Source organism: Podarcis raffonei, chromosome 5 (genome assembly GCF_027172205.1).
Source record: "Podarcis raffonei isolate rPodRaf1 chromosome 5, rPodRaf1.pri, whole genome shotgun sequence".
Taxonomy (NCBI): Eukaryota; Metazoa; Chordata; class Lepidosauria; order Squamata; family Lacertidae; genus Podarcis; species Podarcis raffonei.
In genome coordinates this window covers 39,692,540-39,713,501 of record NC_070606.1, presented here as the reverse complement: position 1 = coordinate 39,713,501, position 20,962 = coordinate 39,692,540, and the positions used below count along the sequence as shown (strand labels likewise).

The 20,962-nt window shown below is 39.5% G+C and overlaps 1 protein-coding gene across 1 annotated transcript in view; it reads right to left on the bottom strand.

Annotated features, from left to right (window-relative positions):
• The window catches only part of DNTT (DNA nucleotidylexotransferase), a 97,744-nt gene that overhangs the window by 17,922 nt on the left and 58,860 nt on the right, over positions 1-20,962 (bottom strand). The window contains exon 8 of the mRNA XM_053387412.1: positions 13,747-13,849. Within this exon, the coding sequence (XP_053243387.1) occupies positions 13,747-13,849 (103 nt within the window). The remainder of the gene's footprint in view (positions 1-13,746; positions 13,850-20,962) is intronic.

Sequence of the window (20,962 nt, the reverse complement as noted above, 5' to 3'; positions counted from 1 at the left end):
GCAAAGGGAAAGCAGAACAACAATCTAGACCACCATTTAGTTCCCACCAGATGAAGGGGCCTTTCCCTTCTTCAAACACCACCTAGAACAGCCTTTCTCAACCTGTGGTTCCCCAGATGTTGTTGAACTACAACTCCCATCACCCCTAGCTAGCAAGACCAGAGCTCAGGGATGATGGGAGTTGTAGTCCAACAACATCTGGGGACCCACAGGTTGAGAACTGCTGACCTAGAGACACAACTTTACTGGAAATTTTGGAGCCATGGGGAGTGGGGGAGTTTTCCAGGTGGTGGTGGAAAAGAAGGATTTTTGAGGGGGGGTAAAAATATGCATTTCTTATTTTTACAGCCCTTTAACTTATCGAACGTCACTTTGTTATTTCTCACATTTGAGTTTACAAAAGAGAGAACAATACATCCATACCAATCACCTGCATATTGGCAACCACCACTAGTCGGTTTATTTTTTTTTTTTAATAATATTTTTATTAAGGAATTTTTTATAACCACAAAAACATAACATAACAATACAATAAACACAACCAATACATAAACAAACAAAAACACAAACAAAGAAAACAAGTACAATTTCATTTCTTAATTTCTTATACCTTACTTCCCCGACTTCCTCATGCCTCCCTTTTCTGTATTCCAAATTCTAATCAATTAATCAGCAAATCTTCCCTTATTTTATTTTAATTTAATCCTCCTTATTCTCCTTGTCTTGACCGTTACTAATAGTAACCGTTTACTTTCTAATCCAACATCATTCTAACTTTCATTAATATTGTAATATTTCTTTAAATAGTCCTTAAATTTTTTCCATTCTTCTTCCGCTGCTTCTCTTCCCTGGTTTCGGATTCTGCTCGTCATCTCTGCCAGGCCCATATAGTCAATCACCTTCATCTGCCATTCTTCCAGAGTGGGTAGATCTTGTGTCTTCCAGTACTTTGCAATGAGTATTCTTGCTGCTGTTGTAGCATACATAAAAAAAGTTATATCCTTCTTTAACACCCCTTGGCCGACAATACCCAAGAGAAAGGCCTCTGGTTTCTTAGGGAAGGTATATTTAAATACCTTTTTCAGTTCATTATAGATCATTTCCCAGAATGCCTTAATCTTCAGGCACGTCCACCAGAGGTGAAAGAATGAACCTTCCTTTTCCTTACATTTCCAACATTTATCATCAGGCAAATGGTAAATCTTTGCAAGCTTGACTGGGGTTATGTACCACCTATAGATCATTTTCATAATATTTTCTCTTAAGGCATTACATGCCGTAAATTTCATCCCGGTGGTCCACAACTTTTCCCAATCATCAAACAAAATGTTATGACCAATATCCTGAGCCCATTTAATCATACTTGATTTAACCGTTTCATCTTGTGTATTCCATTTCAGCAGCAAGTTATACATTTTTGACAAGTTTCTAGTGCTGGATTCTAACAGTTCAGTCTCCAATTTTGATTTTTCCACCTGGAAGCCAATTTTACTGTCCATTTTGAACACTTCATTTATTTGATGATAGTGCAACCAATCCCTCACCTTCCCTTTTAATTTCTCAAAACTCTGCAGTCTCAGTCTGTCCCCTTCCTTTTCCAAAATTTCCCAGTATCTTGGCCATTTAGACTCCATATTTAACTTTTTAACTGCCTTAGCTTCCATTGGCGACAGCCACCTTGGAGTTTTACTTTCCAGCAAATCTTTATATCTAATCCAGACATTTAATAGTGCTTTTCTGACAATATGGTTTTTAAAACCTTTATGTGCTTTAACCTTGTCATACCACAAATATGCATGCCACCCAAAAATATTGTTAAAACCTTCCAAATCCAAAATATCTGTATTTTCAAGAAGTAGCCAATCTCTTAGCCAGCAGAAAGCTGCCGCTTCATAGTACAGTTTAAAGTCTGGCAGGGCAAACCCCCCTCTTTCCTTTGAATCCGTTAGTATCTTAAATTTAATTCTGGGCTTCTTGCCCTGCCAGACAAACTTGGATATGTCTTTTTGCCACTTCTTGAAACAATCCGTCTTATCCATTATTTGTAATGCTTGGAACAAAAACAACATTCTTGGCAATACATTCATTTTTATAACTGCAATACGACCTAACAAGGAAAGCTTCAAGTTTGACCAAATCTCCAAGTCTTTTTTCACTTCTGTCCAAGTTTTTTCATAATTATCTTTGAATAAATTCACATTCTTAGCTGTCATATTTATTCCCAAATATTTCACTTTTTTAACCACAGTCAACCCTGTCTCATTCTGAAACCTTTCTTTTTCAAACTGTGTCAGATTTTTCTCCAATACCTTAGTCTTTAACTTATTCAATTTAAATCCTGCCACTTGACCAAACTCTTGAATTATTTCCAAAACTCTTTTCGTGCTAGCTTCTGGCTCTTGTAATGTAAGTACCAGGTCATCTGCAAATGCTCTCAATTTGTATTGTTTAGCTCCGACCTGAACCCCTTTGACCAACTGGTCCTTCCTAATCATATTAAGCAAAACCTCCAGGACCGATATAAAAAGTAGTGGGGAGATGGGGCACCCCTGGCGTGTCCCTTTTTCAATCTTAAACTCTTCTGTAACCACATTATTTACAATTAATTTTGCTTTCTGTTCTAAGTATATTGCACCTATACCATTTTCAAACCCTTGGCCTACCCCCATCCCCCGGAGGTTCTTCAGCATAAAACTCCAAGATATATTGTCAAAGGCTTTCTCGGCGTCCACAAATATCAAAACTGCCTTAGTGTTTATATTCACTTCCAACTTCTCCAAAATGTCAATTATATTCCTTACGTTGTCCGACAAATGCCTTTTCGGGAGAAAGCCCGCTTGGTCCCCGTGAATCTCCTCCATCAATACTCTTTTCAGTCTCTTTGCTAAAATATCAGCAAAGATTTTGTAATCCACGTTTAGTAACGAGATGGGTCGGTAGTTCTTAAGTTGGGTCTTTTCAGTCTCTGTCTTTGGTATAAGTGTAATGTAGGCCTCCCTCCACGTGTCGGGTGCCCTTCTCCCCTCCATAATCTCGTTGCAGACTTCCTTCAAGGGTTGTATTAACCCTTCCTTCAAAACTTTATAATATTTGGAAGTCAGTCCATCCGGTCCGGGAGATTTGCCCAGCGTCATACTTTGGATGGCACCTTCTATTTCTTGTGCTGATATCTCCTGATTCAAAATTGTCTTACTTTCCTGAGAGATCTTTTTCAGCCCATTTTTCTCGAGGAATTGTTGTATATCCGTTTCTTTCTGCGGCCCTTGTGTGTACAATTGTCTAAAGTAGCTCTGAAAACAATTTCTAATCTCCACTGGATTACATATGTTCTTTCCATCCACTTCTAAGTTTGTTACCGTGTTGAGTTTTTGTCTCTTCTTTATTTGCCAAGCCAATAACTTGCCACATTTATCTGCAGATTCAAAAGTCTTTTGTCTCATTTGTTTAATTTTCCATTCTATTTCTTGATTCATCAGTTCCATAAATTGTGTTTGATATAATTTGATTTCTCTTAAAAGCTCTTGCGATTTTGGCTTCGATCTTAGTTTCCTTTCCCCTTCTTTTATCTTTTCCAAGAATTTCTCTTTCCTCTCATTTTGCCTTCTTTTCTTTAATGTATTTTGTTGTATCAAAAATCCTCTCATCACGGCTTTACTTGCGTCCCATACTATTCTTTTTTCTACTTTAGTCCTCAAGTTAATTTCAAAATAATCTTTCAAGGTTTTTTGGGCCCGCTTACAGATCTCCTCATCTCCAAGTAAGGTGTCATTCATTCTCCATCTGAAGGAACCAGTTGTTGTTTGCTTCATCACCATCTTTACTGCGTTATGGTCGGAGAAGGTTTTTGGGCAGATTTCCACTTTCTTTATATTCGACGCCATACTGCTAGTCACCCAAATTTGGTCAATCCGTGTCCATGTCATTTTGGCTTCAGAAAAGAAGGTTCCCTCTCTTTCTAATGGGTGTTTTATTCTCCAAATGTCAATCAAGTCCATATTGTCAGTCATTTCAAAGAAAGTTTTTGGCAGTCTTCCATCTTTTGTAACTACCTGTCTTTGTGCTTTGTCCATATTTGTTGAAACTACTCCATTCATGTCTCCCATCACAATTAAGTTGTAATCCATGTAGTCCATCAAAGTCTCATGCAACTTCTTAAAAAATTCAGCTTTCCCCTCATTTGGTGCATAGATTCCCACTATCAAAAACTTTTCTCCTTGAGATTGAATTTCAATTGCCAATTGGCAACCACCACTAGTCTACCAGCAGGATGCAAGTTGTGCTCTAAGTGTGGGGTTTTCAAGAGAACCTTTATTGAGCCATTTCTACCCATTTTTGTCATCTGCTGCAATGTTGCTGTTGCTGTTGCTTTTGAATTTTGTTTTCTGAATCTCTTTCCTGTGACATGTTGCGGTGCATTCTGATGCCTCAGATGGGCAATCTCTCTTCTGCTTGTGTTTCTGCAAAGCTGCTGTGTTCCTGCAAAGCTGCTGCCAGGGGAGCTGGAAGAGTCACCGCTGTGCTAGATGGGCAAATGACATAAGGCTGTTTCTTATGTTCCTGCCAACAAACAGCTCTTCCCCGCTCCACCCCTTCCCTCTTTAAATTAGATTTCAAATCTGTAGGTGATGGTTCATAAGTTTATATATGCAGATCATTCCAATCTTATGCTCATGGAATGCAATATGTAATTAGCTCCACCCCCTAAAGCAGCACCTGGTTCTGACCCAGCCCACTACAGTGGTACCTTGGTTTACAACCATAATCCGTTCCGGAGGTCTGGTTGTAAACCAAAAAAGGTTGTAACCCAAGGCGTGCTTTCGCCAATGGGGCCTCCCCCCAAAAATTGGTTGTAATAAAAAAAGGGGGGGACACACACTTCCAATTTTGACGTGGTTGTAATCCAAAACAGTTGTAATCCAAAACGGTTGCAAACCAAGGTACCACTGTACTTTGGTCTGACTCTGGACAGTAAAAAAACAAAGCAGATCCCACAAATCTGAGTCTTCCCACTTGTTCCAGGCGCAAAATCCCATCACTGTGATTTTAATTTTTAACCACATTTCTGCAGATACCAAGAGAAACCCCTGAAATGATTCATTTATTACAGGAATCTTCACTTCCAGTTCTGTGGCTTGGACTCTTCCAGAGAGCACTTCACTCCCTTAATCCAGGCAATTATAGGCCATTAAATAAGTTAGCAATAAAACATAGGTATGAAACATTCTTTCTCCCTTGCTGATTTAATAATATAAACTCAAGTGGATACGGTTTCAGAATCTGCGGATGGTGCTGTGTGGCAAATATGATGAGAAAGGCATTTTGGGAATGAATGCCTCTAAGTTATTCTTTACTGCCTCCCTGTCATTAAAAGGCTTAGCAATTTGTAGAAGTAAGTAAGAACACATAAAGGCTAGAAACCTGCAAATAACCATATCATTGCTTTTCTTTTTCTTTTCTTTTTTAAAATGCAATTAGGCAACAGTTACACGGATGCTGACTTCAGCAAGCAATTGAAATCTGACTCAAAGTCAGAATGCAACTTATAAACAGTAATCAAGGCCTAGGATATATCCATTGAGACAATGTTTCTGATTAACTTAATTTGACGAGGCACCGGACAATACCCTTGTTTCACATAACACAGCTGAAGCAGCACTTCTCTAGGTTACAAATGGGGCCTTTTGCGAAGGCAGCTAGCCGTGAAAATCTTAAAATGCTCTAATCTGAGCATTGTAGTCTACAGAATATGAAATAAACAACACTCTTATGTCAGTTCCTCAAGCATCTCTCTCTCTGCTCCCACCCCCATTTTAATATTCCTGCACTTGCAAAGGACCATATGCCAGATTTAAATTTTAGCTGAGGGTTATCATACAGACCATTTTAACATGGAGTTCAATTGTTCTGCTCAGTGTTAATACAAGGCAGTACTTCTGGCCTTTGGATAGACTTTTTAACATTAAAAAAATGAAAAGTTTTTTCTTATATGACCTACCTGTTTGTCAAAATTGCCAGTTTTGTGTCAATTGTACTAGTTTAAACATTGGAAAGGTTCCTCATTTTTTGAGGAATAAAATTCTGGAAGCTACTGCAGGGTTAGCTTATTATCTAGACTAATAGGGTGCCATTCAGAATATATGTCAAGTCACCTTACAGCCTTTGTGAAGACTTGAAATTGTTTCAGCCATTTTGTATTATGTTTTTAGGGTTTTGTGGTCTATTTTTAAGGTTTGGGATGAGGAAACCATTTCATAAAGTGTTGTATAACAGACAGATGGCATACTGATGTTATTATGTGATCGTATTTATGGATTCCAAATTGCATTCCTATTTTGTTTGCTGTGACTCACCTAGAAGCTTCAGTCTAGGTGACATACAGATTTAATTAATAGTGATGTGGTTCTTTTAGATATGGGCTGCTCTATGCAAGTGGGTGGAACATTCACAAGTTCAAGAGCACCAATGAAACAGAAACTTAAGGGAGGAGAATGAATCCTAAATACTTGAAGACACAGAAACATAACAAATTTTGTAAAATGTAAACTTAACCAGGTCTGTACTCCCCTTTGGATTGAGTAAAAGGGTGGGAAGTGGAGTTGAGATTATATAAAACTAGCAAATGGCATAGGGTAGAGAGAACTCAAAGTGTAGGGAAAGTTGGAGACACAATTAGGGTGCTATGAAGAGATGGCAGAAAGCAGCCAGAAGGCTGGAGTTGATGCAGATTCCCAAAAAATGACAAATGAAGAGCAGTATTTGTTATTCCAGTGGACAGACAAATCTGGGACTCAGGTCCACCTTCTGCCACTGCCATCCAGCAAGCTCCAAGGTAGCAGTGAAGCTGGAACTTCAGCGTCGATCCTAGGGTCCCTTGTGCCCTTGGAAAGGAACTGTATTGGGCGGGGGGGGCTATCCCTTGTGGCCTTGGCACAGAGTTCCACCAAGGCACCCAGAGGAGCCTCATGACTCACCTGGCCACCCAGAGAAGCAGAGGTCCTAGCCACTCTGAGACAGAGTGGAGAGGCTTGGTTTTTGCATGCACACACACACTGGGCCTGCACCCTTGGCAGGGGCCAACCTACCCAACCCTAAGGTACGCTCCTGAGAAAACCCATGCTCACTTATCTCTTAAAGGAAATGTGTATTAAATGGAACAAACCATGAAGGCAGACCCCATGTGGTGAGCCTGAGTTGGAAACTTAGTAGTTTAGCTGGAGCAAGCTAGATTCTTCCCTGTACTGGCTATCTTGACCTGAATGCCTTACAAATCATACTCAATGAAGTTGCGGCTTTCTCATCCCAGAGCCTTGTGTTTGTCTCTTCATTTCAATTGCTGCAGCAAATGCAGGCGTATTAACCATCCAAGACATGATGAATTATTAGCAGTTGATATACTACTGGCCCTGCTTTGTAAGCCCTCACCCAGCAGAGTTTACACTAAAAGAAAAAAGCCTAGAGAGGCATCGTTCATCATCACAACATCTTAGAGCATGCCAGGCCTCAGCGAGTGTAAAATGGCAACGTTCCATTGGCTCCCAGAGACGTTGTGCCAAGTCAGACCAGCTGAGGATTTGACCTAGACTCTCTTTCTAGCATAGCTTGACAAGCACAAATGCATCCATCTTTAGACAGCTGCTAAATCAGTCGGCATGAGTGAGACTGTAATTGTTTCACGTAGCAGGAAACCACTGTTCTAGCAACAAAAACAGGAGAAAATTATTAGGCTGGAAAAAATTACAAACTGCATAATTTTAGGGTCCATCTAATGTGCAAATCCCAAACTATCATTTAAGAGTTTGTTTTCAGTGACCAAGTTACAGCTTTATTCAAAATTGATTGTGCTGCAGAAAAAAAATATTGCCTTCGGTCTGTGCTAGTAAAACTATTAAGATGACTGAAAAAGAGTTTTTAGCACCACTAGATTTTCAGACCAGCCATTCAGTTAGGTATGAAGACCTTTCTCCTCCCACCCATTCACCCCAAGGAAGTTTGCAATTAAAAACCTGTTCTAATTTAAAGCAAGGCAATTTACACACAGATGAAAAAACCTAAGGATAAAACCATGCTAATCCAGGCATTTCTTTTTAATCACAATAGTTAAACAATTATAGGATAAAATTCCAAGAACCCATGTATTTTTGTGAAATATACTCAGAGTCGCAAAGTGATTTCATGCTCTTTATTCAGCTCATAGTGGTGAGGAGGAATGAATGAATGTCCCCTCAAAGTATCTGCTTTATATACATTATTTACACAATGGGCTGCACATGATTGGCTAATTCCGGAATTCTACTGTAAGCCAATCAGGTTGTGGATTCACTTCTATCTGGAGCATGATTGGGTGGTTCCTGCCAACCAATCATACTGCTGCATTGTTCTAGGACCAATCAGACTGCTGCATTCTGAATCCTATTGTTCTAGGACCAATCAGACTGCTGCAGTTTGAATCCTATTCAACTCAGTACATAACAATTTGTATCCTGCTTTTCGACAAAATGGATATCAAGGTAGCCCAAATCAATGCTGTTGCTACTACGATAAAATAATAAAATACAATATGAGAAACATAAAAAAGGCAGGTGAAACACAAAATATACCATTGCTGACTATGTAAAATTGGAGAAATTATAGAAATTTACCCAAAGTGCATAAATGAATTCACTTTTCCTTCGTGACAAATATTATTTCAGCCCTGAATATAGGTAGCCCTGGTGATATTACACCAGTGGCATAGAAATAACTCCAGTGATTTTAGAAGGGTATACAGCAGCTTTGACACGTGGAAACCCACAACGCTGAAGCTCAAAGAGCTCCATGGACACACATTTAATTGAAGTTGTTTTCAGAGTACTCTGAAGACAATAGCTAAAAGCCTATAGATTTCCAATAGGACTCAAGATATTGATTTGAAGCCAAAGGCTATGCTTACAAAACAAAAGACATTATCCAGATGCAAGACTACCATTGACTTTCAATGGTGATTACTTTGGATATTATGCTTCATATTTCCGTTCTGAGGAAGCACATTATATGTAGCGTGCAGTGGGGGAGAGACAGATCAATGTCTCCTTCGAGCGACGGAGCCTGGTAGTACAGATCATAAAAGCAGGACAAGAGAGCGCGTGGCTAGACAGTGGGAGTAGAGAGGCAACATTTTTGCTCTTGAGGGCTGTATTCCTTCAAGGGTACCCTATCAGAGGGTCATGACAACTATGGGTAGGGTCCGGGCTAAGATTGGACAGGGCCACGATCTTTTATCTCTCATTTCTCTACCACCCTGTACTAAAGACATATAATTCTCCTACTCCAGGCCTCCTCTAGAGGGTATTCTGACTGTGACACCAACTCCTAAAGGCCTCTATGTTATTATCCCAAGCACTGAAATATAACACCAAATATGAAGGCTCTATCAACTTTGCTTTTGTTGTTGGCATCTGTCTGTCTTGAGAGACAATGGAGTGTGACTACAGGGGTGAAGTGAAACCACTGGAGAATCAGTGCCTGCTTTGGCTGCAGAGACCAGTAATTCGTTACTGCTGCCTCCCATGTTGTTTCTGCTGTGTTACCGGCACTGAAGTGACCTCTCTGGGGCGCAAACCTGGGCAGTATTACGGAGGTCCAGGGCTGCGCATAGGACAAGACCCTCCCCTCTCAGCCTCTCTGATGTAGTCCAAAGGAAAGCAGAGCAATACGTTTGGCACTAGCTTAGCTGCAGAGTTGCCGGAAGGAGGTGTACATGACGCCATCCAACCATCTTAGTTCCTGGCAACTCCCAGATCATTGGGTGGAAGAACATTTGCTTTAAAGTGCATCAATATATACTAATGACTGGTCTATAGCATTCCAGATGGCAGCCCACAGCAAATTCATTTTATAAGGCCCATTTATAAAAGCATTAATGTAAAAGATAATCCATCAATTGCAATGCAGCTTTTCTGTTTTATTGTTACCCTTTTAAGTTGAGAGGCCCCTTTTTAGCCTCTGTTCCTAGACTCGCTTATCCCCAATGATGCCACATCAAAAAGCATCATAGGCCTGACTTACCCCATTTGTTTTCAACTGCCTTTAAGAGGATGTGACAATGTTAAACTTTCAGCTGAGGAAAAGCAATGCTCCCAAACTACTGAACTGATGGGAGGGGTAGGTTTATTCATTGTTTACAAGTTAAATGCTGCAGAATTCTTTCTCAAGAAAACAGCTGAAAGAAAGTCGGCACTGTGACCTTAGTGGCTTTCTTTTTCATGCATTTTGGGCTTTGAAGTTGTTGCACGAAAGCAGGAAAGGAGTGAATACAGAGACAGGCTTGCTGTCACAAGTATAAAAGCATGCTTTCCATTTGCATAGCAATCAAAGATGCTTTTCAGAAAAGGCAGGGGGAGTATAGGTCTTTTTGTCTTTTTTTGCATTTTGATATTTGTTGACAGCCAATTCCTTCAGCCCTGATGGTAGGGAAAGGGCTTAAGAGGACTGAAACAGGGTTGCAATCAGCTGAAAGAATGGGCAGCGAGGCAGCAGGTTCATGCTTTACAAACCATGGAAATTCCCAGGAGAATAATTGATTTCAACTTTCCCAATTGACACATCACTATGTTATCACATATTCTGCCTTACTGTCCTTGGCTTGGATATTTCATTCTCAACTCAAATCTTCATTCATGCATCTCTAAGTCTGTGCTGAAAGTGCTGAAAGCACATTCTTTCTACAATGGTTGTTGGCACCCATCTGTCTCTGCTTTGAAAATTACAGTCAGTTTAAAATGCGGTCTATACAGGACTGGCCCTATAATGTGGCATGGAGAAGCAGCCGCCTCAGGTGGTAGAAGTAACTGATACAACATTCCTTTAAAAAAAAATCTTTATTAAACATTCAACACATATTTACACAACAATTTACCATGCTACAATTTATGCACATTCACTACACGGGAAAAAAAATATACAACGAAAAATAGAGAAAAAGAAAAAAGAAAATAAAGACTGAAGATAAGAAAGATAAAATAAATCTCCGATTGTTCTCAAAAAAAACCTGAATCTCATTTGTTATTTTTTTACACAGTATCATGTTATTGTACTTTGTTTCCTTAATTTCCTTCAGAGAAAATTCTTTAGTTTATTATCTATACATTACAAGAATCATTCAAGGTCTGCCAGGAGACTTTTGCTATCATAGTAGTTTTTCAAATATTCTTTAAATACTATCCATTCTTTATTCACCCTCTGCATTGAGTACCCTTTAACTCTCCCCATCATTATTACCACTTGGATGTATTCTGTCATTTCTACCTGCCATTCTGACTTTGTAGGTGTAACTTCACTCTTCAAATTCATTGTGACCAGAATCCTGGCTGCAGAGGTTGCATAAATAAAGAGTGGTCTTACTTCTTTCTTGATTTCAGTTGACATTATCCCTAATAAGAAGGCCTCTGGTCTTTTTGTGAATGGGAATTTGAGTATCTTTTTTAATTCATTATATACAATGTCCCAGAACTCTCTGATTTTTTCACATTCCCACCACATAACTGATGCTCCATTCCTGTGGCCAGCCCACCTGCCCTGTTGCCTCTGCCACTGTTGGAGAAGCAGCACCAGAAATTCCTTAGGCTAAAACAGAGAGCCCAACTCAAATAAAGAGGGGATCTCTGAAATTAGAGACAAACTTTAGCACACAGTAGGACCTTTGAAAGGTGCTTGGTGTTCAGCCTTGTAATACTGAAATGGTGAGCACTTAACAGACAGAGCAGTTGGGAAATCTGTTGAGAATAATTGAGATGGTGGAAGGTTCAGGTGAGTTCAAAGAAGAAGTAATGATTTGAGTAATGACAATCCTGATAAGAAAATATATAGCAGCCCCAAGCAACTTACTGAGAAGTTGTAAAGTGGACCTGAGGGCTAAATTAGCAGAGAGAGCAGATCCAATACAGACTCAAATCAGGGAATGTGATGATAGAATCAGAGACCCAGAGCTAAAGTGGCAGATTCAGCTCCTGAGATGAGTTTTCAGTTTCAGAGAGATGCACTAAATCTCAGTAGAGACCAACAGAATGGGGCAGCTTGACTCTAACAAAAAGCATGGCAACTTTCACTTTAAAGGGGATATCCAGAGGGAAGAGAGAACGAAGAATTACAGTATTGATATTCATTCTCTTCTGGTTAGGAGAGATAATAGATATAGAGGAGATCCCACCCTTGGCTATTCATAATGCAATGCAAACAGAATAGCTAGCAGAAAGGAGTCTCATCTCGGTAAGCCATCCAAGAAATACAGGAGCAAAATTTATGAGCACTCTGCTGAGAAATGCAGTGTTACAAAAGGCAAGAAGAATATAAAAAATTCTGAAGCTACTGTCCTTGAGAAATTTCCTTTAGCCACTCTCAAAAATGACATGCCTTTAAAATGGTGACTACAAGCCTGCAGCTATGCATGTGCTTTTTCTCTTAAACTCAAACATAAGTGCAAAAGGGCAAATCTGGATGAGACTCACACAGGGAGGGGAGGTTTAATTATGTCCTCCCTCCCCAGCTGCAGCTGCCTCCACAGCAAATCAAAACAAAACTTTCTCCTAGTACAGTGGTACCTCAGGTTAAGAAATTAGTCTGGAAGTCTGTTCTTAACCTGAAACTGTTCTTAACCTGAAGCACCATTTTAGCTAATGGGGCCTCCCGCTGCCGCCGCGCCACCACTTTGCGATTTCTGTTCTCATCCTGAAGCAAAGTTCTTAACCCGAGGTAATATTTCTGGGTTAGCGGAATCTGTAACCTGGAGCATATGTAACCTGAAGTGTATGTAACCAGAGGTACCACTGTATCTGATAGTTACATCATTTATTATTATTTATTATTTATTGAATTTGTATACCACCCTTCATCTGAAGATCACAGGGCAGCTCACAACATAAAAATACAAAATGAGAACACAAAATACATAATAAAACCCAAAACCCCAATAACCTCCCCTTCCCAGCAACACATTTAAAAGGCATTTTAAAATAAATAAATAAATAAACAAACAAAATCTGGACAATTTAGAAGTATGCTATTTTGTATTGTTGTCTAACAATGACTGTTTTGTTTTGTTTTTAATTACATTAAGGTACACTTATATTGAATTCATCGTATTATGAAACCCATAGAAAATCATAATCCAGACACTGACCAGACCAAACTCTGATTTGTCTTCAGCCAAATTTGTCTTTGTTTTGCTGCATCATGGGCCATTTCAGACCATCCCCTGTGTTTATCCCACCTCCCTCTGATGCCACTATTGCTCAATTCCTACTTTGCCTTTTATTTTCAATAACTCGTCCTTTTTCTTTTAATAAAAATGCATGTAACTGATATAGACCATAAGGCTTATAAGCCATATCATTGCTCCCCATTCACTGACCTGAGGCATTTTAGTGATGTCACTGCAATCTGAGTCAGAGGTATAGTGTTGTACAACTGGATTTTACTTAGAAAATAAACCTCAGAGAAAGAATGTAGTCATGTATCAACCCAGAGATTCTGCTGGTCATTCTGGCAAGTAAATGAGCAATTAAGTATCTCTGGTCAAGAAACTGCAAGATGAGCAGAATGCAATTAGTACCCTTTTCTATTTAGCACCCCTCGCAAATTAGCACAAGCCAATAAGTGTGATTGAAAATAACTTCTGGGGTGTTGATCGGAGCAGATAAAGTATTCAACATCTACCTACATTCATCAAGTTGAGAGTGCTGAACACAGTGATCTTACGACAATTTGTCCTACCTGCTTTTTCCAAAAGTCAATCACTAGGTGTAACAATTCATCCTCCTGACTTGATCCTGGAACTGTGATCAAAAAGTCTACATCATGTCCAGCTTTCTTGCCCCTGTCAATAACAAACAAGCAAAGCAGAATAAAACTCAGAGGTGCTCTGTCTTTGGGAGGAAAAAAACACCCATATAACTTTTTGCTGAGATCCAAGTCCAACTTTCAAAGACTCCCCCACCCAGGCCTTATGAAAATAGCTTGCAGGATAAAATGATAGCAATGTTTCTTAAAACATAATCAAATTGAAATCTCCTGTTTCTTTTACAAGGACTGTCACTGTTCTTTGTTAAGCAATAATTTAAAGGGCTTGATGTATTTCATCTCTTATTCAAACTAGATAATACAGATCTTTTGGGGCAAGGTGTGATGTTGCTTCTTTTTCTGTTAATCCTGGAAAAGAAGGCATTAGTCTTCTGTAAAGGAAATAATAATTGAGATACAGATACAGATCTAGACGTGTTTTATTAATCCAAGGCAGTAACTTCTGATAAGCCTGGCAGTCCTGTCACCATCTAACATTCTGGTTTAAATGTTGATGGACATTTTAATTACAAAAAAAAAGTGTCTAGTTGCAGGTAATTTTATTCTCTTTCTTTTCTGCTCACAATTCAGGTATTTCTTTCCTTTTACAATATAGGAGTAATGAAGGTCTTTTGTGTTTCAGTATTAATAATAGCTTTAGTGGAGTGCCTCAAATTCTAAGCACATTTATTTATATACCTGTCTGTAGCCAAGTACAGATCTCACCTGCTATTGCCATGGAAGAACAAAGTTGAAGCACAAACACGTCTGCAGAGTGTTACTGAGAGGCTCAGCCTCACTATCATTTTAAGTATGCCCCCTAACACCTTGGCCCCAGAGAATCCCCATGCTACCTGCAATTGGTACATCATGCAGAGGCTCAAGACCACCAAGGGCAATGTTGTAGTTTGACCCTGAATGATCAATGCGAAACTCAATAGTTATTCATACCAGGAAGGGCCCTCCAGAAAATGCAGATATATTTCTATTCTTCCTAACCTCTAACTAATCAAGTCATAACAGACCAGGCACGAAGTAGTTTGACATATTTACAGGCCTGGTTAAGGAAATTCCATGCTTGCTTTGGCACTGCCGCCATTAGTAAGCCGCATTACCACCCGTAAGCAGTGCTTTTTTTCTTTAAAAAAAATGTTTAGGGATACTCTCATTTTCCAACTACCTAAATTTACATCACAGTACATATGAAGTACTTTCTACTCTTGAAATGCACTATATAAATGCTAAGTATTTTTATTAGTTATGTGATGGCTTCCAGAGTGAAGGCTTCATTGTTATCTATAAAGTCGTTTTCTTAAGGCATCATTGTGAAAGAATCACATGAAAAAGGAAGCTGAAGTAATTATCTCTTCGATGCAGTTTAAAGAATAGACGCTCACCATATTTAGCTGGAATTTGACGGAGTGCTATTTCTCCCCCTAGCATATTAGAAAAGGTTCACTAATGGAAGGACTCAAACACTCTTTTTGTGAAGCATGACAATCTGTCAAAACCTCGCAAACTATTCAGTAATTTTCATGCTCATATAGAGTTCAAGTGCTTACAGGGGGAAACAATGGACTTCAATTTCTGTTCTTGCCTCCAGGTAAACTATCAGTTTGTTGTAAGCCCCCAACCCTTTGAACTGTAAGAAAAAGAACTAACAAAAAAAAAGTCACAGGCCTGCAAGATTAAATGCTTACATTAACCAGATATGTGACAAGAAAACATAAACAGAACAAAAAATGCAGTATCTACAGAGTAAATTCAAGATGCTTTGGAAAGTTCCAGTCTTTAATTTGTCCCCTTATGGCACTCAGACATTTCAGTCCCTCAGAAACAGTTAGATGTTTTAGAATTGTAATTTTTAACCATTCCTTTTAATAACTAAAGATGTTGTCATGGAGGGTTATGCACGCCAGGTTCAATTTCGACTAGAAAGCTATCACTGCCCTTGCTAGGAGAAACAAGAAAAGATGCACAAATACATATTTTGCACCTCCAAAATATTTTGGCAGTTTTATATTCCTGTTATTCAATATGATATACAATATATCCTACTTCGAATTGCTTATAGATTTCAGTTGGAAATGATATTTAGGGTGGATATGCTAGCATGATGGTTAGAATTTGTGTGCTATTAAAAATGTTTCACCCTACAAGCAGCATTTCAGATGCATCCAAAGCTATTCATGAACTTCCCTGAATCACATCCTTCAATATCAAAACATTTTAAGAGTTCTGTGATCTGAAAGCACTAAATTATGAAATTAATACATCATTAAGTATTTTATTACTACAGTGGAACCTTGGGTTACGTACTGTCCTCCTTACGAATGCTTCGGGTAACAAGCTCCGCTAACCCAGAAGTAGATGCCCCTAGTTGCAAACTTTGCCCCGGGATGCGAGCAGCAGTCAAGCGCTGGTGGTGCAGCAGCAGGAGGAGGCCCCATTAGTGAAAGCGCGCCTCATGTTAAGAACAGTTTTGGCTTAAGAACGGACCTCCGGAACGAATTAAGTTCATAACAGGAGGTACCACTGTACTGCAGATGTACAATATGCTCTTCATTTTCTTCAACTATACTAAAAAGCATGATGCTCTACATTGCTCCTAAAATAGTCTGGTTTAGTTACACTATACTTCATTTGAGGATTTATATTTAGGCTGCAGCCTTATATATGATTACCCAAGGCTGGATTAACCATTAAGCAAAATAAGCATGCACTTAGGGCATGAAGGTAAGGGGGGCACCAAAGAACTTTTTAATTGCCAGATTTACCATGGACAATATGGTGCAGCTGAACCAGGTTCGACAAAAAAAGGCTCCCACAATATGTGTGTCATAAGTTCAGTGCAAGGGAAGGTTTTTTAATGTTTTGTTGTGTTTTTATATGTGTTGGAAGCCACCCAGAGTGTCTGGGGCAACCCAGTCAGATGGGGGGGTACCTAAATTATCATCATAATCATCATAATCATCATCATCTGCAAAGATTACAGAGAAGGACATGAGAGCCTATCACAGCATTTAGGGCCAAACTATTCGTGACACAAATCGTATCGTTTGTCCTTGAATGCAGGCCTTTTTCTTCCACAAATTGCCAGTGGTGGGCTGGGGTTGCGTCCAACTGGAACCTTGGTACAGCGTGGTAGAGGACTTTAGCACTCCCTGTTCCCACATTCTCATTCTGGGTTGAAAGTTCTGTGCCAGGAGTTTTCACGGAAAAAAGCTCCCGCTTTCTCCATCCTTCATCCAACCAAGCAATAGGCATGATCACAGTTTGAGGACACCTGAGGAGGGTGTGGAAAAGAGGCAGTGGGCAGTGTGGCCTGGGGAGAGAGAGAGAGTGGTCTAGAGCAGGCTTCCTCAACCTCAGCCCTCCAGATGTTTTTGGCCTACAACTACCATGCTCCCTAGCTAGCAGGACCAGTGGTCAGGGAAGATAGGAATTGTAGTCTCAAAACATCTGGAGGGCTGAGGTTGAGGAAGCCTGGTCTAGAGCAAGGCAGAAGAGGCCAAGCAGAGAGGCCTGGATGGTTGCTTTCAGTCCCTGACCTGACAGACGCCCCTCCCCTATTCTTGAGCTTCTGGAATCATAGTTCACAGATTACTGATGATGAATAACATTTTGAGCAAAGAGGATGATGAAATAAGTGTTAGATATAAGCAATGTTGCATGCCTCCAGTCAGTTGAGAGCAGGGTTGAGACTAACAGATAGAGGAAAATACATGTTGTGATTTCCTACTCAACCCACAAGCTCTGTCCCTCAGCCCCGCTTTCTCCTGCAGGAGAAACCAGCTCTCACCTTGTAGGTTTGAAATCCTTGTAAATTTGAAGAAACTGGAAGTAAAGAATCTCCCCCCCCCCCTTACTAACAGGCCCTCGGTGTGTTTTATTTATTCTTTTTAAGTAATTTAAGAGCGATGTGTGAATGAGGCAGAACAAGTGGTGGAGGGACTGGGCAGAGCCAGCTTCCAAGCTGTTAACACTGCTATAAACTATAAGCCACTCATTTTATTTTTAAAAAAACCTAAGAATGAGAGCAGTAGCTGGAGTCACATGCCTATTTCACAAATTCAAACTGCATTAGCAGTGCTAATAGATAGCTTTACCTCAATCATTTCAATGCCTATTGAGTAGATGGGTGAGGGAGAATCAACTGAAAAATAGCTTTCAGAAAATGATAGCTGTTAGGCAGCTGAAATAATTTAGGGTTATGATGGGTGCTTTTTAAAAAAATAAGTAAGTTATTTATTCCACAATGGAGCCAATAATCAGCCAGGAGAATCCCAGACCTCAAACAACTGAGTTACTCAGAATGTCATGTGTAGAGTTTGTACAAAGCCTCACATGCAAACACCAACCAAGTTTGGATCTACTTTCTTGAATTTTAAAGAAATATTATATTAGAAGAGACAGTGATAAGTGAAGAGGATGAAATCAGACATGTGGAAATTTGGAAGAACTTTCACAAGTTTGGAGGGCATTGATTGCTTGTCATTCATACTGGTTACTTAAAGAGTTGGGTTTATCACCCCCCCCCTTCAACTTACAAGCTAATTTACTAGCTGGTTCAACCTATAAAATGAGTTCTACTGCTAGCAACTGCCGGAGTTAACTTGACAGTCTCCCACCACCACCTGGTGGGTTGTCTCGTTCTGCAGTAAGATGGTCTCTTTCATCTTGATCTCTTGGAAGAAAAATAATATACATGGCTGTATGGAATAGACAGGGCTGTCTACAGCCACATGAGCCTGCCAACATGCTGATATCATCTGCCAAGGCCATTTTCAGTTTTGGCACCCTGCTTATGGAATCCTCGCCCCCATGGAGACTCACCTGATGCCCCCACTCAAGTCTTTTCAGTGCCTGGTAAAGGATTTTATTATCCCAGGCTTTTAAAACACTTTTTTAAAAACTTACTTTATTTCCACTGCTTTTCTATTTTTCACCATTCTGATGTTTTCTTCTTTCAATGTGTTGCGTGTTTATTTCACAATCCCTGTATGCCACCCTGGGTATGATAACATAAAGGGTGGAATTTAAATCTCCTAACCAATTTTAAAAATTATTTAGATGGAACCTGCTCAAAAATTATTTTCATTATTTTAGCATTATTTCCTCTGAAACTCTTTCTAACTAAAAACTGAGCAAGTTACTGAAGTCCATTTTTTAAAAAATCCAATAACCTTTCAAAGTATATCTTTATTCTTTATAACTAGAACGTATTTAACTTTATTGTATTTTGCATTTCGTAATCTTTTGGGCTCCAATCCTGTATCTGCTTACCTAGGAGTAAGCCTCATTGTCTTTTAATATCTAAATCATACTCAGAGTAGATCCACTGAAATCAATAAGCTGTACCCAACACTCTCTGCTTGCTAGCATTCTCTTGCACTAGCAAACAGGTAAGTTACAATGTTGTGCAAAAAAGGAATCAAATGCAACAGTTGCACAAGCAGGAACTCTTTGTGCAATCTATTGTGCAACAAAGTTTCTAGCAACTTCCTTGTGTGCTTTTCTTGTGCAACAATGTCTGGCAAAACTTTCACCAGCGGAACAGGTATACCATTAAGTGACTTTAACTTAGCACCACACTGGATACAACCCAATGGACACGACTCGTTTAGTTTGATGCAACACAGTGAAGCTTATTTCTGAGCAGCGGTGCATAATACCGCACCATTAGTAACTTTTTCTAGAAAATGAAAATTCCAAGATTCCCCACTCCCCTTTTCCATTAGGAAAGAACAGGCATTGACTCTTGCAAGAGAAAGCTGAAGAAGTCCACACCAGACTTCCTGTTCCAACAGGAAGTAGCATGCACTGAATGGCCAGATTAAGCGTGGTTGTTTCTGGTCACATGTGCATTCAAGACAGCTTTTCAAAATAGCATTTGGATTCATGCTGTCAGTGAAATAGCTGCTCACATACTTTTAGAGTAAGAAAATAAAGGTTCCCTAAACTGCAAAACCAAACAAATCAGCAGCGTCAGTCCGAACAACAGCAGAGAGAGAACAAACACGGGAGAGAACAAAATGCAAAAAGTTGCCATTCTTCCTCCCCAGGTTTATCTTCCATTGTACACTTTCTGTTTGTTAATGAACAGGGAAGCAAAAGGAGAGAAAGAATTGTGTTGAGATGAAATCCCAGGCATTTGATCATATAAGCTCTGCGCTGAGCTCACCTGAGCATTTGCTGCATGATCTTTATTCCTTCATCTGCCAACTGGGGACAAAGATGCAAGATTGATGACAAAGCCGGAGGCAAGATTTCATTTTATAATTCATCGTGATATATGGTCAGAAGCTACAGAGAACCATGAGAATATGGTGTACCAAAACACAGAATGACAAGACATCACAAAGGTTGTGTCTAAAATAATTCATTATAGACTCAAACCTGCATTCTTTATACAAGGGGAGGGGAAACCTCTTTGTGGTAGGCTTGGGACTATCACAGAAGAGACATGCAATTCAGAGTTTTATATGCCTAGAGCATGGAGAGGTATGGAGCAGTGGCTCTTATAGTACATAATACTGTAGCTGAAAAAACATGTCAGCTTTGTACAAGCTGCTGCCATCTGATTAGATATGTCCCATGAATGTGGAAGGCCATTCCAGAAAATAAGGCTGTCCTGACGCATCGGCACCATAAAATCCCACTTATCTCCCAGGACTCTCTTAGCATTGCATATCCTTCCACCCAGTCTTCTGTTTTGAGTTCTGATACTGAAATAGATTTCCTGCAGTTTCAGTGTTGTGCCTGTTCCAAAGAAAAAGGAAAGAACCATTCCAGGTGGTGAATGCTATTTAGGCCTAAACTTCTGTTTATTTCAGTGGAGTCAAATATTTTATTGGCAGTGGCAGGTGCATCTTAATTCATTGTTGATGGCTCTTTCTTTGTATTCCTTTAACAAATGATAATTTTATTGTTTAAGACCCTACTGGCCTCAACACTTGCACATATTTTTGTAAACCAAGAAATCTTTAATAAAAATAGCTTTTTTAAAAAAACAACAACAACACAGCAGTCTGCAGGTGGGCAACTTGGAATTCCCATCACTTGGATGTTCCAGAGAAACCTCTTTCTCTCATTTGTGGAATGCTGGCCCCAGGGAGGTTTACCCGGTGCCTTCATTATATATTTTTAG